The sequence below is a fragment of the Periplaneta americana genome, chromosome 2, assembly GCF_040183065.1.
Source record: "Periplaneta americana isolate PAMFEO1 chromosome 2, P.americana_PAMFEO1_priV1, whole genome shotgun sequence".
Lineage (NCBI taxonomy): Eukaryota > Metazoa > Arthropoda > Insecta > Blattodea > Blattidae > Periplaneta > Periplaneta americana.
Window position 1 is genome coordinate 205383891 of NC_091118.1, and position 20075 is coordinate 205403965.

Sequence of the window (20075 nt, forward strand, 5' to 3'; positions counted from 1 at the left end):
TGTCGATTGTTGGTTTTATTTTCCACAGAAATGGCTCCAAGTGTGTAAACCTTAAACAGATTTAGAAATTTAATATTATTTATGATTTCGAGGCAAATAAACGAAATGTGGACATAACCTGTACGTACCAAATTTCGTGTACAGTGATTAGAACAATCAGTGAAAAAAAAAAAAAAAATATATATATATATGTCAACTTGTCAAATTAGCAGTGTCTGGTGCAATTAAAAATATATTATCATGATCATCGTCCTTGCAGGTATTAGGCCTAGTGGCCTGTTACGGTCTCCGTCCATCTTTTCAGGGGGCGTCCCAAAGATTGTCTTCCATGTGGTATACAGCGGAGAATTTGTCTTGGGAGTCTTAGCATTATAATACACTGTTTGGTGTTGAATTTTACAGCATTTCTTAAGCTATTATGTCAAAGTCCTTTAATAATGGGTTTAATACTTTTTATTAAATGGAAAGTGAATGTGTTCTCTGATAATTGAAAAAATAAAAACACAGATACAGAATAAATAGTCTGCCATTAAAATAATTCTGTGGCTGGGAGGAAAAAGGTCTTAAGTCAATTTTTTGTGAAAATGAGATTTTTATATATTTTGAAAGCAGAAACAATTCTCTTCAATCTAGTAAAACTGTTAAAGTCAAATAAGACTCCTGACTGGATTTATAGAGCGTTACCAAATGTCCTAAGTACTTTTTGAATCGAGCACACACAGAATAAAGGACTTACGTATATTTAATACTTTATTCCTTACAAACATCACATGTTTACTTTCCACGCTTCCCATTAAAAAGGTCTAACTTGTATTTTAGCCATTTTATCACATATTGATGCCCTTTCCTTTTAAAACTTTAAGCACCAGGGTAAACAGTCCCATAATTGTTTAAGACCCATTTTACATTCCTAATAATTTACATTTCTCATTTATTTTTACATAAAAAAGGTCTTATGTTTAATAGTCCCTTCTACTCAGTTTGGGTTCTAGTCTTAAAAGGGCTTAAGTGCGGCTATTTTTGGAAATAATCAAGAAAATTGTTAAATGAGCAACATTATCTATTTTAGAAGAAATACAAACAAATAATATCCAGGAAAAACCTCTTAATTAAAAAAAAAACAATAATTGACACCAATTTCAGTCTTTCTACTGCTTTCCTGAAAAGTATAAAATTTTTATTTAAATTAATTAATTCCTTCATTGTTTAAACTTACTTACTTACTGGCTTTTAAGGAACACGGAGGTTCATTGCTGCCCTTAGATAAGCCTGCCATTGGTCCCTATCCTGAGCAAGATTACTCAGTCTCTACCATCATATCCCACCTCCCTCAAATCCATTTTAATATTATCTTGTAGTGAATAATTCTAGGTGCAATAAAAAACTTTAAATTTGCTTATACTGGATATGAAAATGCATTAAGCTATAAAATATCCTAATTACTTACTTACTGGCTTTTAAGGAACCCGGAGGTTCATTGCCGCCCTCACATAAGCCCGCCATTGGTCCCTATCCTGAGCAAGATTAATCCAGTCTCTACCATCATATCCCACCTCCCTCAAATCCATTTTAATATTATCTTCCCATCTACGTCTTGGCCTACCTAAAGATCTTTTTCCCTCCGGCCTCCCAACTAACACTCTATATGCATTTCTGGATTCTCCCATTCTTGCTACAAGCCCTGCCCATCTCAAAGATCTGAATTTAATGTTCCTAATTATGTCAGGTGAAGACTACAATGCGTGCAGTTCTGTGTTGTGTAACTTTCTCCATTCTCCTGTAACTTCATCCCTCAACCTTAAATATTTTCCTAAGCACCTTATTCTCAAACACTCTTAATCTCTGTTCCAAGTTTCACAACCATACAGAACAACCGGTAATATAACTGTTTTATAAATTCTAACTTTCAGATTTTTCGACACCAGACTGGATGATAAAAGTTTCTCAACCGAATAATAACAGGCATTTTCCATATTTATTCTGTGTTTAATTTCCTCCCGAGAATCATTTATGTTTGTTACTGTTACTCCCAGATATTTGAACTTCTCCACCTCTTCAAAAGATAAATCTCCAATTTTTATATTTCCATTTCGTGCAATATTCTCGTCACGAGACATAATCATATACTTTGTCTTTTTGGGATTTACTTCCAAACCTATCTCTTTACTTGCTTCAAGTAAAATTCCCTTGTTTTCCGTAATCGTTGTGGATTTTCTCCTAACATATTCACGTCATCCGCATAGACAAGCAGCTGATGTAACCTGTTCAATTCCAAACCCTCTCTGTTATCCTGGACTTTCCTAATGGCATACTTTAGAGCAAAGTTAAAAAGTAAAGGTGATAATCCATCTCCTTATAATATCCTAATTACTAACCCCAAATATTCTTGGGGTAAAAAAAGACCCTAGATAAGTAGTATGAAATTCTAGAGCAGCTAAGTTGCGAGGGTTAATTATGCCACTGAGTGAAAGTATACTTGATGCAGTATACACTGATGATAATGTTGGTTATGTTGGACAGAAATCTACCGCATCGTGTCTCAGAAGCAGATCCCGGACAGTCCTGACGAAGACACACCGTCCGGGAATATGAAACCCATCCACGTGGAGCCCACGGACGAGAGAGAGACAGCCAAGAAGGCCTGTTGTACGCCGTAAGGCACGCGTCTAACTGAGAACGGTGTTCAATGAGTGAATGACTGTGCGACTGATGTCACTTGAAGAAACTTGAAGGAAGGAAGGCAGTGACTGAGGCATTGTTGTCGGGAACATGGCGGCGGATGACGACTTCTTATCATGTACTCAGTAGTGCATCGGGAGATTGCCAGTAATAATTATAACAATAGCAAGCTATTTCTTTGTGTTATGTATTATAAAATTGTAAGAGTAATAAACTGGTCGGCCTTGTCTGTTCTAATGCTCTTCAAATAACAATGGCGTCACTCAAATTGAAGTAAAATGCAGTTAAAATACAATACGTAGGTCTCGAGTTAATCTGCAGTACATTCCATGCATTGCTGTTGCGATCCGGTGTGAAACCTGATTTTTCTTGTACCGCAACAATGATGGTAATGGAAAGTTTAATTTATTTACATGCACCAGTTATATACCATGTGTATTTCAAACTATAATATATAGGGAATTAACATTGCCATAAGAAATCCATGTATAAAAAATTGAAAGTGGAATTTCATGTAGCTGGCCATGTGTAATAAATTAGTAGGCCTTGTAGAAAAGAAGACTATCGTCTACTGATTATTGCCAACATATCATACATGATCCTTTGACAACATATTATCATTTTTAAGTTAGATGATTCAAAATAATTATATCATGGTATTACTATTATAATTTCAATTCTGTATTTTATTTTAAAGATTTTTTTGTCATTAGATTACTTTTTCCACAAGGATACAAATAAACAACAATTTTAGCCATTATTATTAAGTTTACGTACTTAATAATTACTATACAGAATTTACTGTATTACTGTATAGTAATTAATTACTTTACAGAATTTTGGTTGTATATTTTCAGAAATATTCGTACATGACATACATTTTGTATACATAATTTTTATTGCAACTTTTTGTTGTTACTGAGAAAATAAATAAGTAAGTCATTTTTATGATAATTGCGTAAGAATTATGACAGTTTACGTAAGTTTGATCGCATTGTGGGATGGAACTCTTCTACCAGGAAAGAATCCAGCAAATAGGTCTCTTACCTTTCTCAAAGAATTGTTTCCATATACTTCAATAAATAAAATCTTTTCTTCTGTAGTGTAATAATCCATTATTTCAAGATTAATGCCATCAAACAGAATTTTAGTTGGCAATAATCAGTAAATAGTCTTCTTTTCTACAAGGCCTACTTATTTATTACACATGGCCAACTACATGAAATTCCACTTTCAATTTTTTATACACGTATTTCTTATGGCAATGTTAATTCCCTATGTATTATAGTTTGGAATACACGTGGTATATAAATAGAATATCGGTTCGTTTCGACTTTATTCCTGTGTAGGTTTACTACTATACATATGATGACTTGTCCTGTGAGAATGGACTCGTATTTTTTTCGTCCTCGTTTGGTTTGTATGGAAGTTTCTGCTGCGAGGTGTTTTCCTGTAGTTCCACAGCTGAGGTGCATTGCCATACTATTTTACACTGAACAGTTCATTATGTTAAAGGGTATCATATTATTGTAAAGAGATGCTAGGCACATAAATTTGATGTTATTATGCAAGTTGTAAGTGAAGCTGTCTCATGCAATCCATATTTTTTAAGCTTGTTTAAGATGTATATGCAATTTTTCTTAGGTATAAAAAATTCTTTCCCGGTGCCGTGGCCTGAGGAGAGGCGCACGGCCCGACCACGTTAGAGCAATGTCATTAGGTTATTTTTTGAATTTGATGGTTATCTTGGAGATGTAAAATAAATCTTTGCTGCTGAAACACTATACATTGCTTTCTGAATGAGCTTTAATGCTGTCACTTATGCTGAAGACTTTAACAAATGCCATGGTTGTAATATTTTGTTTCTGAAATCGTTACAGACATAAGAGAAATAAGTCCCTATTGTTGTAAATTGAGATTGTGACCCAAATAAACTCACTTATGCAGTATGAATGCAGACAGCAGCAGATTTTAATATGTACGTTTATGTAGAGAGGTTTTTTATTTGGGAGTTTTCTGTGGTTAGCTATGTAGTAACATATTCATACTGTATTAAAAGAGTGTGCAGTAAATGACATGTGAGGTGACTCTGAGGATAGCAATATCCATTTTGTTATGTTGGCAATAAATAGATGATCACGATGTATTTTTAAGGTTCAGATCTCAGGCCAGTAAGTTATTTGAAAATTTTTATGAAGCATTTGTATGTGCAATTTTATTCAGTGGAATGATTTGGTGTAAGACGAGATGTGTTCCTCCAGCACTGAAGATAGTATCGCAAATAACATTTGTTCGGCCAGTTTCACCAAGATTTTTGGATCTTGCTTGACGAATGTCAAATTCATTGCTGTTAATTTTCTAATGTCTTGTTAAAACGAACAGTTTTATCAACAGTAATCTCACTAGAGGTTTTGATTTATCTAGAGAAAATCAAAACTCGAGTGGGATTTAATTGACTATTACACGATTAGAAGAAAGTATATAAAGATTAGAAGTAACGAAGTACTCCAATACAATAAAATATTAATTGACTTACGAAAATACAGCTGTCTTCAAATGTATTATTGTACTATTACGCTAGATGGCACTTGTGCCAACTATGGAATCTTCATTGAACTCTGTAGACAGTTACCAGTCAAGAAAGCTGTATTGATTCAGTTTCGTTTTTATTAAAACAGTTGTATTCCACTTCAATCATCCGGATCCCAGTAATCAACGTCACTTGACAGATGATTTTCAATAAATCTTAGTATTAAACAATCTCTGATACGTGACTATCCATAATATCATATAGCAGAAGCTATAACATAACCTAAATAATATAAATATGTGTTAGAAAAGTTTTAATTAGGGATGATGAAATAAACAAGAAAAATTTTAATTAATGATAATGAAATAAAAAAATAAACATGAATAATTTTAAAAGAAACAATTACTGAAACTAGGTACAATTTTCAAATTTGAATGTTTTAGTGGTTGGTGGTTCAATTGATGTTATATTGGACATGTGTGTAAAAGAAGTGAACTCGGTGATGTACATGGTGTATCCCTCAACTTATTCAAGATTTCCGAATGGTGCTCTTCATTTATTTGTAAATAGGGTTTCAGGGAAAATGCATAGCTATGACCAGTGATCTTTATTAATTCTTGTTCTTGAATGCCAATGTGAGTCATATTTGAAAGTGCTGTGCATCGACTGGAGTGGTTTGTAATTTTCTGTTTTTTGATGTCCAGACGTGCAGTTTGAAATGTTGGCAAACAAAGAAACAAATGCTAGGGTAGTGATAAAAATAACCAAATGCTAGGGACGCGATAAAATTAAACAAATGCTAGGGACTCAATAAAATTGTGCGATAAGCAGCCATGATTAGTTGAAAGACGTCCTTTCGTACTGTTTTATTGGTCAAAAGTAGTGTGACGTAGTAAAAGTGTAATAGTCGATATCAACCAACAGGCAACTAATGATTCATCCTTGATAATTTCTTAGTTGATGTATAGGGTGTGTAAAATCTTCATGCATCATCTGTAGAAGTGAAGATAATACGGGTGTTCTGATTGGTAAGTTGTACCTCCTGTGTAATGGTAAAAATGAAAAGCTATAATTATTAGCTCAACGAGAAATCATTAAAAATTTCATTGGAAACTACAAGTACATAGTTTAAAATAAAAGGATTAGTAGAAAAAAAGTAAATACAAAACAACTTACACAGAACAAAGTAATATAAGAAATAATTGTGTGACACGAACCTGTTATATAAAAGCTTGAAAGTTATGGATAACTGCCGTGCAGCATTAGGTGGGCTAGTTTTCTGCCCAAGGGCAAGTCCTTCACTGTAAACCCAGCATTTTCTCCAATCCTTCCTGTTTTCTTCCTTCCTCTTAGTCTCTATATAGAATCCATATATCTTAATGTTCTCATCTGATATCTTCTTCAGCACCGAATTCTTCTCCCGTTCACCATACCTTCCAGTGCATCTTATAGTAGGCAGTTCCTTCTTAGCCAGTGACCCAGCCAATTTCTTTTTCTCTTCCTGACAGTTTCAACATTATTCTTTCTTTATCCACTCTTTCCAACACTCATTTCTTATTCTGTCTTCATTTCACATACTCCATTCTTCTTCATATCCACATTTCAAATGCTTCCAGTTGTTTCTCTTCACTTCGCCGTAACAACCATGTTTCTGCACCATACTATATCATATTTCACACAAAGCACTTCACTAGTCTCTTCCTTAGTTCTTTTTCCAGAGGTCCACACAAGATGCTTCTCTTCCTATCAAAAGCTTTCTTTGCCATTCCTGTCCTCCTCTTGACTTTCTGGCAGCAGTTCATGTTATCATTTATTGAGTTTGAAAGATGACGTAAGTTAGACAGCAAATAATAATTACTGTCCTTTTCTGGTAAACTATATTTTAGACATTCTGTTTACAATACCTCAGAATGAAATTATTTACCAGCTCAATTAAAATATTTCGATTTTTTTTGCGTCAAATATAGTCTTCACTTCAATTTAACTGCGTAATACTTCATTACCGACTTGATGATTTAGTAAAATAGCAGTATAACGAAATCCTAGGGAACTCTGAAATTACTTCATTATAGTGAAATTTCGTTATATTGTAATAAGTTATTTTTCCAAGGAAAAAAAGCATTCTTGCTCCCTTACCTCTACTTATGCCGTAAATTGCACATAGGCTTTAAAAATATCCATAAATAAATTAAAAGCTGAAATTGCATTTGAAAAGAAAAACTTAAAAGAAAGGCATAGGAAGAGTACAAAATTCAAGTTTTATGAAGCACTTTGTTCAACAACAAGAGGTACCATGTTCAGGAAGCCATTTTGTGAGATTAATGAGCTGTGATTGAAGGCGCCATTTTGTGAATTAGTGAGCTGTGATTGAAGGCGCCATTTTGCGAGATTAGTGAACTGTGATTAGTGGAAGGAAACTAATGGGAGAATAAGTGAACAACTACATTAGTTAGATATGTAATAGTCACGTGACCACCATGCAATATTGCAACATTATTATAATCAGTGCTTTTTTCTGGTAGAACATGCCGGAACAGCATTCTGGCACCTTTTTGTTTATTTTCTCTTATGAAATCGAAAAATGTGTGAATAACTATGTTTTACGGTTAACATAATTTTTCTTTGAATTCTGCTTAGCCCTTAAAAGTCTTAGTTGGACGGAAAGGTGAATAAAAACGACAAAATTCCCATGTATTGGACAGTAATCATCTGCCCATCCACTATAAAATATTCTACACAGAGTTCCACCACCTTTTTCTCCAGAAGAAAAGCACTGATTATAATAGAAAATAAGTTCCTTATTTGCCAACGAATTGTACTGTATATTTAAAGTATTTTTTGTTAAAAAGGTAGATTTTTTCCGCAAATGAGGGATTTTTTATTTTGTTATACTGATTTTTTTTTCGTAAAAAACAAAATTCGTTAGATAGCAATATTATAAGATTAAATTACGTGGGGAAAAAAGGCAGAAAATAATTTTATTACACTGGTATTCATTACGACATTTTACTGTAGTTCAGTTGTTAGAATGAAATCGCATCTTCTAGTTTCGACCATATAATTTGAGCAATATGAGTTGTAAAAAATATTAACAAAGAGTAAATAAAATATTCGATATTAGAGATTTGACATTGGTCAAGAAGCCTTGGTCATGATTGGTGAAACTGGCTGGTTGTGTCCCAACACTGAATCTCTGAGCACTGTTTACTGTTTGGTGGTAGCACTTCGTGTTTGCGCTGCCCCTCTTGCCACGATTGGCTTCAAGGCCTAACATCCCCTATATTAATGGACCATAAGGCTTTTATAATTTTGCTTATCACATTGGCATAGGAAAAGAGCTATGATTTCTTTATGATATGAATTTATAATTATCTGGGATAAACAAAATAATAAAATGAAAATGAATTTATTCTAAAAAAATTTCTGAGGTGTGAGTGAAATGTTTCATATAACTGTAAGTCTTTCTTGTGAAAGGTTTTCAAGACGTGAATAATATTCCTGCCAATAATCCATTGTTACACGGTCTGGTGTGTCTCCGTGAGCAGGGTAAGTGATGTTTTGACATCGACGAGAGGGAATCTGTCTTGTGCCTCATCCTAGTATGGCTGACATTGCTTTGCCCTCATTTTGGTTGGTGCTTGATGATAATCTTCAATTCTTATTCCTCTATGTAATATGTACGATGGAAACATTAGTAGCATAAAGTTTTGCTTGTTCTAAATCTGTTGTCTCTTCACCATTTCTGGATATTTTGACTGTCAAACTTGTGTTCTGATTCTACAAGACTTCGCCGGTACATAATCTTTGCTAATATGTGCAAGGATTTTTACGTCATTTGTTATAGACTTCAGGAAATTTTTGTGTAAAGTATGATCTGCCAGAGTCCTTTCAGGAGAATTACACAAATTGGCATCACTGTTGTGTTGATGATGTAAGTCACGAATATCTCACCAGTTATAACATATTTGAGGTAGATATTACTCATTTTATGAGGCACTCAAGATTAATTGATATTTGAAATAGCAAAGATATCACACACCATGACTCATAAAGACAATTTCAGAAGTAATGCGCAGTAACTGTTGAATTACCAGTGCCAGTACATAATCTTTGCTAATGTGTGCAAGGATTTTTACGTCATTTGTTATAGACTTCAGAAAATTTTTGTGTAAAATATGATCTGCCAGAGTCCTTTTAGGAGAATTACACAAATTGGCATCACTGTTGCGTCGATGATGTAAGAGTCACGAATATCTCACCAGTTATGACATATTTGAGGTAGATATTAGTAATTTTATGAGGCACTCAAGATTAATTGATATTTGAAATAGCAAAGATATCACACACCATGACTCATAAAGACAATTTCAGAAGTAATGTGCAGTAACTCTTGAGTTACCAGTGAGAACTGATGAAGGTAGTGTGGATGAACTATGTCCATTTCCAGTGTAGCCATACAGTTTTCAGAAGATCCAATCTATCTGTAAGCCCTACACTAAATTGGGGATGTGATTTTGTCACTTAACAGCAACAAACATATTCACATTCTGCAATCGGATTTCTCATAAGGATATTTTCAGCTTCTTAAATAGAGTCATCACTTTGATAGGCTGAAAGTGGGAACTATTCCACATAGTTATTGGAATTTGCTTGTAAGTATGTAATATAAATAAGGAAAAATCTTTTCCACAAAAGCATCTTGTACACATATTTTTTTGTTATTTTACACTTATTTGTTGTTACTAGTGATGCTTGTGTCGTTACTTCAAGTGTTATTGGTATTTTATAGAGTATATTTACAATTATAACCTGTAGTAAATCATTTAACATTACCAGAACTAAGCAAATCATCCACATTGTATGCATTCAGATTTCGAAAAGCCATGTTTTGTTACTGTCCTTGGCCGTCCAATAACAGTGACACCATAACAGGGCATAAGGCTCAATACTTGTAGGAAAGTAGAAGAAGAAAAAGATGTATTTACATCAAATGTTTTAAATATGTTGTCCAGCAGCAGTAGTTAAAGTGATAGTGAAGGTAACGAGATTTATTGCATATTTAGAGGAAGAATAAATGGGTCTGTTTCTGAAAGTTTACATGGGGCAGGTTATAGGTTAGAAAACAGTACATAGAGGGTGATTTACGAAGATTGTGCCATATTCTATGACCTGATTCCTGACATCATTGCAAGAGGAGTTGCATCATTGTGACGAAAAAAGTTCATACAGTGAAACCTGTCTAAAGTCGCCATCTGAAGTTACAGTGTGAAAATTATTAGAATAATCTTAATTTTAAAGGTTTTTTAATAGTTCCTTCACAAATATTAATTGAATTGATGAATATTGGTATATTGGTATTTTTCTTATTTTACAATTGTTATGGGAATTCAGAAATTATTATATTATGTTGGCGGAATTGGAAACATAAAAAATTATATGCACAAAACAGATGTATACGTTCATTTGAACCTTCACAACAATGTAAACGCAAAGAACAATTTGTTTAAAGCATTTCTTAATTAATTTTTGATGTTTCCAATTCCGCCAACATAATATAATAATTTCTGAATTCCCATAACAATTGTAAAATAAGAAAAATACCAATGTACAACAATGCTTTCCGGCATTGTTAGTAGTAAATATATCCTACATCAGTATAGTAATATCATATACCAATATTCATCAATTCAATTAATATTTGTGAAGGAACTATTAAAAAACCTTTAAAATTAAGATTATTCTAATAATTTTCACACCTCTGTACCTTATAAAATGGCCGCTTGATTAAGGTTGCAGTTTTTTATGAATCAGCATGGAAATACTGAATTTCATTGACTTTTTAGTACTGTGCGCATACAACAATCGTACATATTAATGTCATCCCCTTCCAATTCTTGCAACTATCCTTTTCAAAACTCGCTTGCGATACCTGAGTTTAAGTGACTGGATAATACCTTGATCAAGGAGCTGGAGGTGTGATGTCGTATTTGGGGGAAGAAGATCACATTGTGATTTTGTCGTTTAATCTTGGAATTGAAATCGCATAGCTAATTCTCAAACAATGGTGATGTCATCCAAGCTTCATTGTTGGCAGTCCACTTCATCCCCAATAAGCCCATGTCAATATTTTTTTCAAATATGTCGGTTTTAATGATTTCCCTATCATTAAGAGAGTTTCCTTTTCTCCTGCAGCATTACAACAAGAGAGCAGAGTTATTCTGTGTTTGCCAACTTCCCCTCTTTACACTCTTTTTGTCTTAAAACTGAAAGTTTTGTTAAGGAGAGTCCTGAAAATAAAACCTGTTTCGTCAACATTGTAAATGTCTCTGAGTTCATATTCCGCAAGAATTGAAGGCAGCCTATTTTTTCCATTCTTCAATAACATTGGTTGCAATGTCACTTCCTTCATCAGACACAGAACGAAATGCAATGTTATGCCGTTTTCTAAAGCACTCTAACCACCCATTACTAGCAAAAAAATTGCTTACATTGAGTTCTTTGGCAATTTCAAGAGCTTTCTCTTGAATCATATGTCCACTTACTGGCAATTTCTTCGCCCTTGCACACTTGAACCATTTGTAAACGAAATCATTCACATTACTAAACACAGATTTTCTCTTCCTTTTTTTTTTTTTTTTTTTTTTTTCCTCCAATTCTTTTAATATTTCATCTTTATTCTTAGTTATACCGTTTATTTGTGTCCTTCCACATTTGAATATTTCTGCTATTTTTCTCGCAGATGTTCCCTTCTCACTTTCTTCAATCATTTTTCGTCTCACCTCTAAACTTAACACCACTCTAGATTTATTGTTAGACATGATTTCTCTCTCAAACTAACTTCACAGTTCTGAATCAACTGAATGAAAAGAAGAAAAATTCGTAAAAGCTGGTCCAAATAGAGAAAGATAGAAAGAGGAGAAAAAAATATATAAAAATTCGAATGGTTAACTACTGACCTAAAATAACTGTGATATTTCGATAGAAAACGTCCATGTTTCAATCCTTTAAAAATGAGTAAGAATTTATAGCTGTGCAGTGTCGGAGTGGAAAGTGACAAAAGAGTCATAAAACAGTAGCCAACTAACCCCAAGATATGGAGGGTGTACTGTTGTACACCTAGCTATTACTTCCTGTCCTCTAACAATCGAAAAAATAGGTCAGACAGTATCCGTGAAAAGATTTTTTGTTGGACAGTGACTGTTATAGTCAGGTTCCAATCCAAATAGACCCCGGCCACTGGCCGGCACATGAGGTGGCCACTAAATAAAGAGAGAATTTGTATTGATCTTATGGAAAATCCAATTGGTTCCAGAGAAAATTGGCCTTTTGACCAGGTGGCCGTTTAAATGAAGTGACTTCAAGGGCAGGTTTCACTGTATATACATATGTTCGATTTTGAATAGTTTTGGATAAAATCACGGTTCTTCCTTCTGTAACATGCATCCTTGTGAACTTCTCTCTCTGAATGTCTGGAGCTGTGTGTGTTACAGTACAGCTGATAGCAGGAACACAAAGTCTGGTGACATCAGGGTCAGGGTTAGAGATAACACAACACTGGCACAGTGTATCTACTTAACATCCGAACAATGGAAGTTAGGGAATGCGGTGCGCACAGTTCACACTCGGACGACTTCAAGTATTGCTGCAGAAGATGGGATCTTTGAAAACCGGGTTTAATACAGATTTTTCAGGTGAGTAAGAACTTGAATGTTCTTTATTGAACTTGTAATACACTCAATAGCATTCTCGTAAATAACTTAAATGCTTAAACCTTCATAATTTCCACGTGTATGTTTATCATTCAGGAGGGTGTAGGGTAGACTGTTGTACCTTTAAACACTTTTCACATTTTATTTTTTTTAATTTTGGGAAATTAAATTTTTTAAATGAAAAAATGCTTGAAATAATTATAGAAGATTTCTTTACAACTTCCTGTATGTATTTTTCTGTTTTACAGGTCTATTACGGATGAAAAAATAAAATAAAGAAATATGTAATGTGTTCAAAGGTACAACAGGTTCATGTACCTTCAAACATACCCACTTGTACCTTGGAACACATGCCTTATAGCTGAGAATATAGCTTCAAAAATTGACAGTCATAATTGAGCCGTTCAGAGCAGAAATGGTGTAAGTCAAAAATGGGTAATGAGGGTTAAAGTAAACATTTTGTAAAATGCAGCGCAAAGTAGCAATTAATATTCAATTTATTTAAACTATTAGTAGTCAGTGGATAACAAGAAGGCCATAGTAATTGCTACTTTGCGCTGCATTTTACAGAATTCTTACTTTAAACATCATTACCGAATTTTGACTTGCACCACTTTTGCTCTGAATGGCTCAATTATTTAAAATGTATTTGCAATCCTAAACCAGAGCAGGCTTCTCTGATTGAGATTTTATTTCCTGGAGGAGCAATAATTGCTTCAACAGCTTTCTTCAAAGCATTCGTATCAACTGGGGGGGCCTCTTAACTCCAGACTTACTTCGTGACATGATCTTGAAATAAAAGAAAAACAAAAACCGATAGCATCGTGTACCTTGGAACATGTTCCATGGTACAGGATGTTTTGTTCAAAGGTACAAGAGGGTGCACGTTTAAACAAATACAGCTCCCAAAACTAGAGATTCGAATAAATCATGAAAATTAAAATATGTTATTACTCACCAGATGATAGAGAACACACTGTACTTGATTGATAGTAACAAATACAATCTGGTTTTGTGTTAGAAAACATTATCAGTAAACTAAATGTTTACTTTTGGTACTAAAAAAATTGTTTTGTCCACAGAACTCTCACTTTGTAATAAATCAGACCAAACTACGACCAGAGCTACTTAGCGGCTTTCTCTACAATCTACTTCAGTTTGAGTCCTCTAGATAGCAGTAAAAATTGAAAAACAAAAAAATGTTCATAGGTACACTATGTTGAAGGTACAACAGTCTCCCTTAAATCAGTTTTAAAAATATGACATGTTTATACGAACATTTTTCATCAGAATGATTTCAGAAATTAGATCCTAGAGTATGACACAATCTTCGTGAATCACCCTGTATGTAGAACTGTGAGCTTGATATCAATTACTAATCAACTACACTGAAGACTTTCCACGTATTTAGACGAATAATAAAGGGTTATGTTTTTAAACATTTGCTTGACATGAAATATAGTTTAGTAGTTTAGAAAACATTGCCTACAGTAGGTCACAAAATTGAATGTAAACGTATATTTTAGGTGTTTTCATACAAAAATGTATTTATTTTAATATATTCCTTTTTAAAAATAAATACGTAATTATTTCCTTTAACGATATTGTGGGGCTACTGTACTTGGCACATATTAGTGGTAGCATCTGATCGTGTTGCACTGTTTTTTACCCTCTGCTAACGTATATTTCTGTGAATATTACGAATTAAAAGTTAGGTTAGATTAGGGCATAAATAAGTGACATGAGGCTGAGGAATGTGACAAAATTAGAGTAATTTCGATGACAGAATAGCTAAGTGACAGGAGAGAAGTCTGTGACAAGATTAGAGTGGTTTAGATGAGAGGATAGGTAGAGTTCTGACACTTTTTATGTGCTCCGATGACGTCAGAGCATGGGGGGGTTATTTCACTACAATTCATAACAAAAATATCAGTTCAAATGCACACCTTTTGCATTGGTTTCGGAAGGAGGAGTTTAGAAGAAATTGGAGTTGTGTACTGCGAATAATAGAGTACTAAGCATGTTACTTTACTTTCTGGCACCCAATACCTTCCACAGAATAACCTAGAACTCACCTGTTGTACAGGGTTGAGAAGTCATAGTAGGATATTAAAAATGCAGTATGGCATAAGTAATGAAAGAATATATTTAAAAACTAACCATACTCGTGCGCTCCGCTGCACCCGTTAGAAATAAATATAAAGTAATTACATAATTAAAATAGGACATTTGATCCAGGGAACATTCGTGTTTGATAGAAGGGTAAATCGTTTAGTACCTATGATGCCATGAATCCTTGTATTCTGACGGCTAATAAATACAATACAATACAATATGTTACTTAATTTAAATTGTATTTAAAAAAAATTAAAATGCGATCATTTTGATCCAGAGACATAAATATTATTTTAGGAAATACAGGAAACGAATGTACAGAATAGCCTATCAAATTTTCTGTGCTCAAGAAGCTACTTTAATCTTACCTGTCCCGGATTCACTCAGAAGTTACTGTAATAACATTATAGCATTATGTCCATCTAGAGAAACTACACTTTCCCATGGTGAATTAATAATTAATTATACAAATCGGTTAATTTAGCTTCCGATATTACTTCATACAAACACAGAAACATTCTCTATAGGCTATGTTTCATAACTTTCGATTGTTGTTGTCCAAGGCCCCTTATAGACGAATTCATTTGTTTTTTATTTCATTACACCGCCTTAGATGGCGTTGTTATTGTAATTTTAAAACTCATTTATTTCATTAAATATCAGTCCTATCAAAATTTTGCATAGAGTAAAACTTATCGGAAATAATTTTTAAAGAAACTTTTGTTATGTAACATTTTTCATGGAAATTACTAATAAGGGAGATATTTCGATTTATTTAATTCAAGCCCCCTTTTAACCCCCCTTTAAAATAAAATATTTTGAATGCCATATAGCCTAAATTCTAAGTTACGACGAACTCAATTTATATTCCAATTTTCATATAAATCAGTTCAGCCATTATCGCGTGAAAAAGTAACAGACAGACAGACAGACATACAAACAAAAATTTCAAAAAAGCGATTTTCGGTTTCAGGGTGGTTAATTTTATATGTTAGGAGTAATTATTTTTGGAAAATCGAAAATTACCAGAAAAATTTCGGCTACAGATTTATTATTAGTATAGATTATTACATAACACAGACATAGATATGTCATTTTGATATCCTAGGCAACAAATCTCACTTTTTGAATATGATCCCTGATAGGTGCTTCCCATTATGGGCAACACTTCCTTCCAACTGCCAAACGAAAGCATGCATCACACGATGCAACATGTCCATGGGAATGTTTCATACAGCCTCTCTCATTTGATCCTTGAGATCGGCCAATGTTTGAGGACATGTGGCAAATACTATCCTCTTCCTCTTCAGTGCAATATCATATGTACTTCGATACATAGTAATATATGATATGCGAAAAAGAATCACTTTGTTACTTAAGATGGCGCTTATTCCGTCGGATCCCGGTCACTTAGTCACTCATAACGAGTGCACCTCTGCACATGTGTGGACATTGTGCCATTGTCATACATCTATGACGCAGTGCATGAGGATAGGCCACTAGAGGGAGCCCAAGAGGTGGAACTTAAACTGAGAGGATTCCATCCGACATCGGGATGGGAATCCGGTGTGGCTTAGTGGATAGAGCATCAGCACGTAGAGCTTAAAACCCGGGTTCAAATCCCAGTGCCGGAGAGAATTTTTCTCTGTTCCACTCGTCCATCATTCCAAGTTTTATTGACAAATCACTCACAATACTTTAAAAGTGTATGATTGTCATGAAAGTAAATAACATGTTCTAATTTCATTATTTTAGTTTTGGTGTTGGTGTATGCGTTTACAAGGTTTGCTTGGCTAGCAAATATCAATTTCATTTTTGTTTTGTTACCGATAAGCTGCTATAATTTAATGTGTAACACTTTTATTAAGCTGCCAATGCTTACCTACTATAATAGTCATTTACATGAATAAGATTATCGAAAACGTTCATGTAAAAATCTTACTCATGGAAATGACTATTATAGTAGGTAAGCATTGGCGGCTTAATAGAAGTGTTACACATTAAATTATAGCAGCTTATCGGTAACAAAACAAAAATGAAATTGATATGTTCTAATTTATCAAGGACTTGAGAATTATTTGGAGGAATTGACCAATGGGATTCGAAAGTGTTATGGCACCAATAACTACAAAAAAAAAAACCATGGTGTTCTGGCCGAGAAAAGTTGTTTGCGAGTTGATTCAATTATATAGACCTAAATTAAAAACACATCTGTACGCCATGGGTACACAATAAAATGAAAAATAATGTGTATGAGGAAATTTTAGTGCAGATATCTCGAGTTAAATAATATTACATGTATTTTTATTGGCATGAAGAAGACTGTAACCAATAACCTGGGCAAATACTGATCATAAATATTTTAGAATGTAGACTTTCACGGCTGGCGTTGATAGGATCCCATAAATATTTTGTTTTAAAACATTATACAGTCGCAATATCTTTCATTTTAGAGTATCTTACAGGTAAGTAATACAAATATTGTTTTGTACAGCCTAGTTATTCTCCAAAGGATATAAAATCAATATTATATTGTAGGCTTAATATTGGGTAGGTAGGCTTACATAGGTTACAATGAACTTGCACATATTTTAGATTCTTGTCAAATCTTGAGCTATGTGAAACAGTCTTTGACAAGTTTTCTTGTAGAGTAGGCCTACGCATTAAATTGGTAGAAAAATTTAATTGTGTACAAGCACCTTAAGCTCATTGAATTTATAATACGTATTAAACACAAATTAAGCACTACATATGCGAGAAAAAAAATGGGAGTAAGTTTGCTAAACAATACAACTCCAAGCGATCTCATGTAAGTTAACATCTGCATTTTTTTTGCTTAAATACTTTATTCTTAGTTTTGGAGTTAGAAACTGTGAAAGTTATTATTTGAAGTCATTCTGGAATTTATTTAGAGTCACATGCCAGGATCAGAATTGCCCAATAGATTTTGTGTTTCTCTTCGTAATTAAATTTTATTTATAAAATACTTTGTGCAAACTTCTCTGGATGTTTTTTGTCCTTAACATTACTTGACTTACAGCTGATAAGTCTTGTATTCGGTGAAATATTTTCTTACAGGTGCAGGTTACAAAGACTGAGTTACACTGAAGAAATTTAATTCGCTTGGGCATAAAGTTTTGCATTAACACGTTGACTGCTGCTTGAAGCGTATATACGTCTCACAACATGTATATGGACGTATATACGCGTCAAGTGGGAGTCAACGTATTAATATTCATCAAACCTAGAAATATTCTTTACACATGCCATTGGTACCATAGCTCTCTCTCACGTAATAGCAATGAACCATCTTCCAGTAAGTTCTTTCATAATTAAAAACAGAAGTGTATGTTCCAGTATTATGTTAATCGGGGTCGGAAATCTTTTGTAAGTAATGTGTCAAATTGGACTATTTTCATTAAACTCCTTCCAGAAAACCTTGATGGTTACTGAAATGATGATAAACCCATGTTAAGCAACAGTTCACTCTAAAAATAAAATCTAGCCACATATAATAATTACCTACCTACTTGCGATACCTACTTGTGAGTACAGGTGTTTGCAAAACGAGGCTGCAGGCCAAGTGTAGCAATATTCATTAACAAAATAAAATCATTTTTAATATGTGTCTTAGACTATTTTTAGACAGTCATTTATTCACACTAGTATAAAGACAATTCCCCTGACTTCCCCACTGCTGTATTCCTACTCATTATAATAATGAATTTTACCACATTAAAGTAACATATTTCTTCTCAAAAACTAAGAAAAGCATTGCGTGAAGATTCTTTTCATCAATGGAGCAAATTGAAAAGTAAAGGTTTGGGAGTTGTTTTCTATTCTCACTGGAAGAGAGGGAATTAGTGGATCTCAACCAAAAAGGGGCTTTCGAGCAGTCGGTGGACGCAAGCCATTAAGATGAACTGTAATACAATACCTGTACGTACTCTCCCTGGTAGAACTCTTGACACAACCCATTGCAGAAGATGTGACAAGCAAGAAACGCTTCCTCACGTCTTGGGTTTCTGCAATCATGGAGAATTGCTCCGAATCAACAGACATAGTACGGTTCGTTCTCTCATCGCATCTTCAATCCGTCAGAATGCTACCTATGAGGTTTATGAGGAGGTTGGTTGCGTCTCTTCTGATGGCTCTACTAGACGTGCTGATATCATCATAATTGATCGGCAGAAGGATAAGGGTGTCATTCTTGATCCCACAATCCGTTTCGAGATGCACGAGCAACAGCCACAAGAGGTGTATCGTGAAAAACAAGTCATATATGAGCCTTGTTGTCAGCATCTTGGAGCACAATACCACATCACACATTGGACAGTTTTTGGGCTCATGTTGAGTGCCCGTGGCACGATCCCACAAGAAACTTTAAATCAACTTAAACAATTTTTTTTAGAGAGGTTACTTGAAGGAAAAACTGAATGAGGTAGAAACAAATAGTAACAATAAAAACATTCGAGATTTATATAAGGGATAAAGGAATTTAAGAACAGATATCAGCCAAGGGTAAACGTGATCAAGGATGAGAATGGGGACTTGCTTGCAGACTCTCCATCAATCCTAAACAGATGGAAAAACTATTTTGCGCAACTACTAAATGTACATAGGCCAAATAGAAATGATCGGGACGAAATTTGCTGAGCCATTTATACCCGAACCCACACTTTCAGAAATCGAAATTGCAATAGAAAATCTGAAAAAGTACAAGTCTCCAGGTATCGATCAAATTCCAGCAGAATTAATACAAGAGGGTGGAAGTGCATTGTATAGCGAAATTTATAAACTTGTAGTTGCTATTTGGGAAAAGGAAATTGTACCAGAACAATGGAAGGAGTCCATAATTGTACCTATTTTTAAAAAGGGGGACAAAACCAACTGTGGTAACTTTCGAGGAATATCACTTTTGTTGACGTCGTACAAAATTTTGTCCAATATTCTTTTGAGAAGATTAACTCCGTATGTAGATGAAATTATTGGGGATCATCAGTGCGGTTCTTGGCGTAATAGATCGACAATTGATCAGATTT

General features: G+C 34.0%; 1 protein-coding gene across 2 annotated transcripts in view; it reads left to right on the plus strand.

Annotated features, from left to right (window-relative positions):
- Rab11 (RAS oncogene family member Rab11) overlaps positions 1-4825 on the plus strand; it is a 48186-nt gene extending 43361 nt beyond the window's left edge. The window contains exon 5 of one of the 2 annotated variants that reach the window (XM_069819469.1): positions 2521-4825. In XM_069819469.1, coding sequence (XP_069675570.1) covers positions 2521-2657 — 137 coding nt within the window. In that variant the 3' untranslated portion in view covers positions 2658-4825. The remainder of the gene's footprint in view (positions 1-2520) is intronic. The other variant, XM_069819468.1, reaches the window with a different exon arrangement.
- The last annotated feature ends 15250 nt before the right edge of the window (positions 4826-20075 follow it).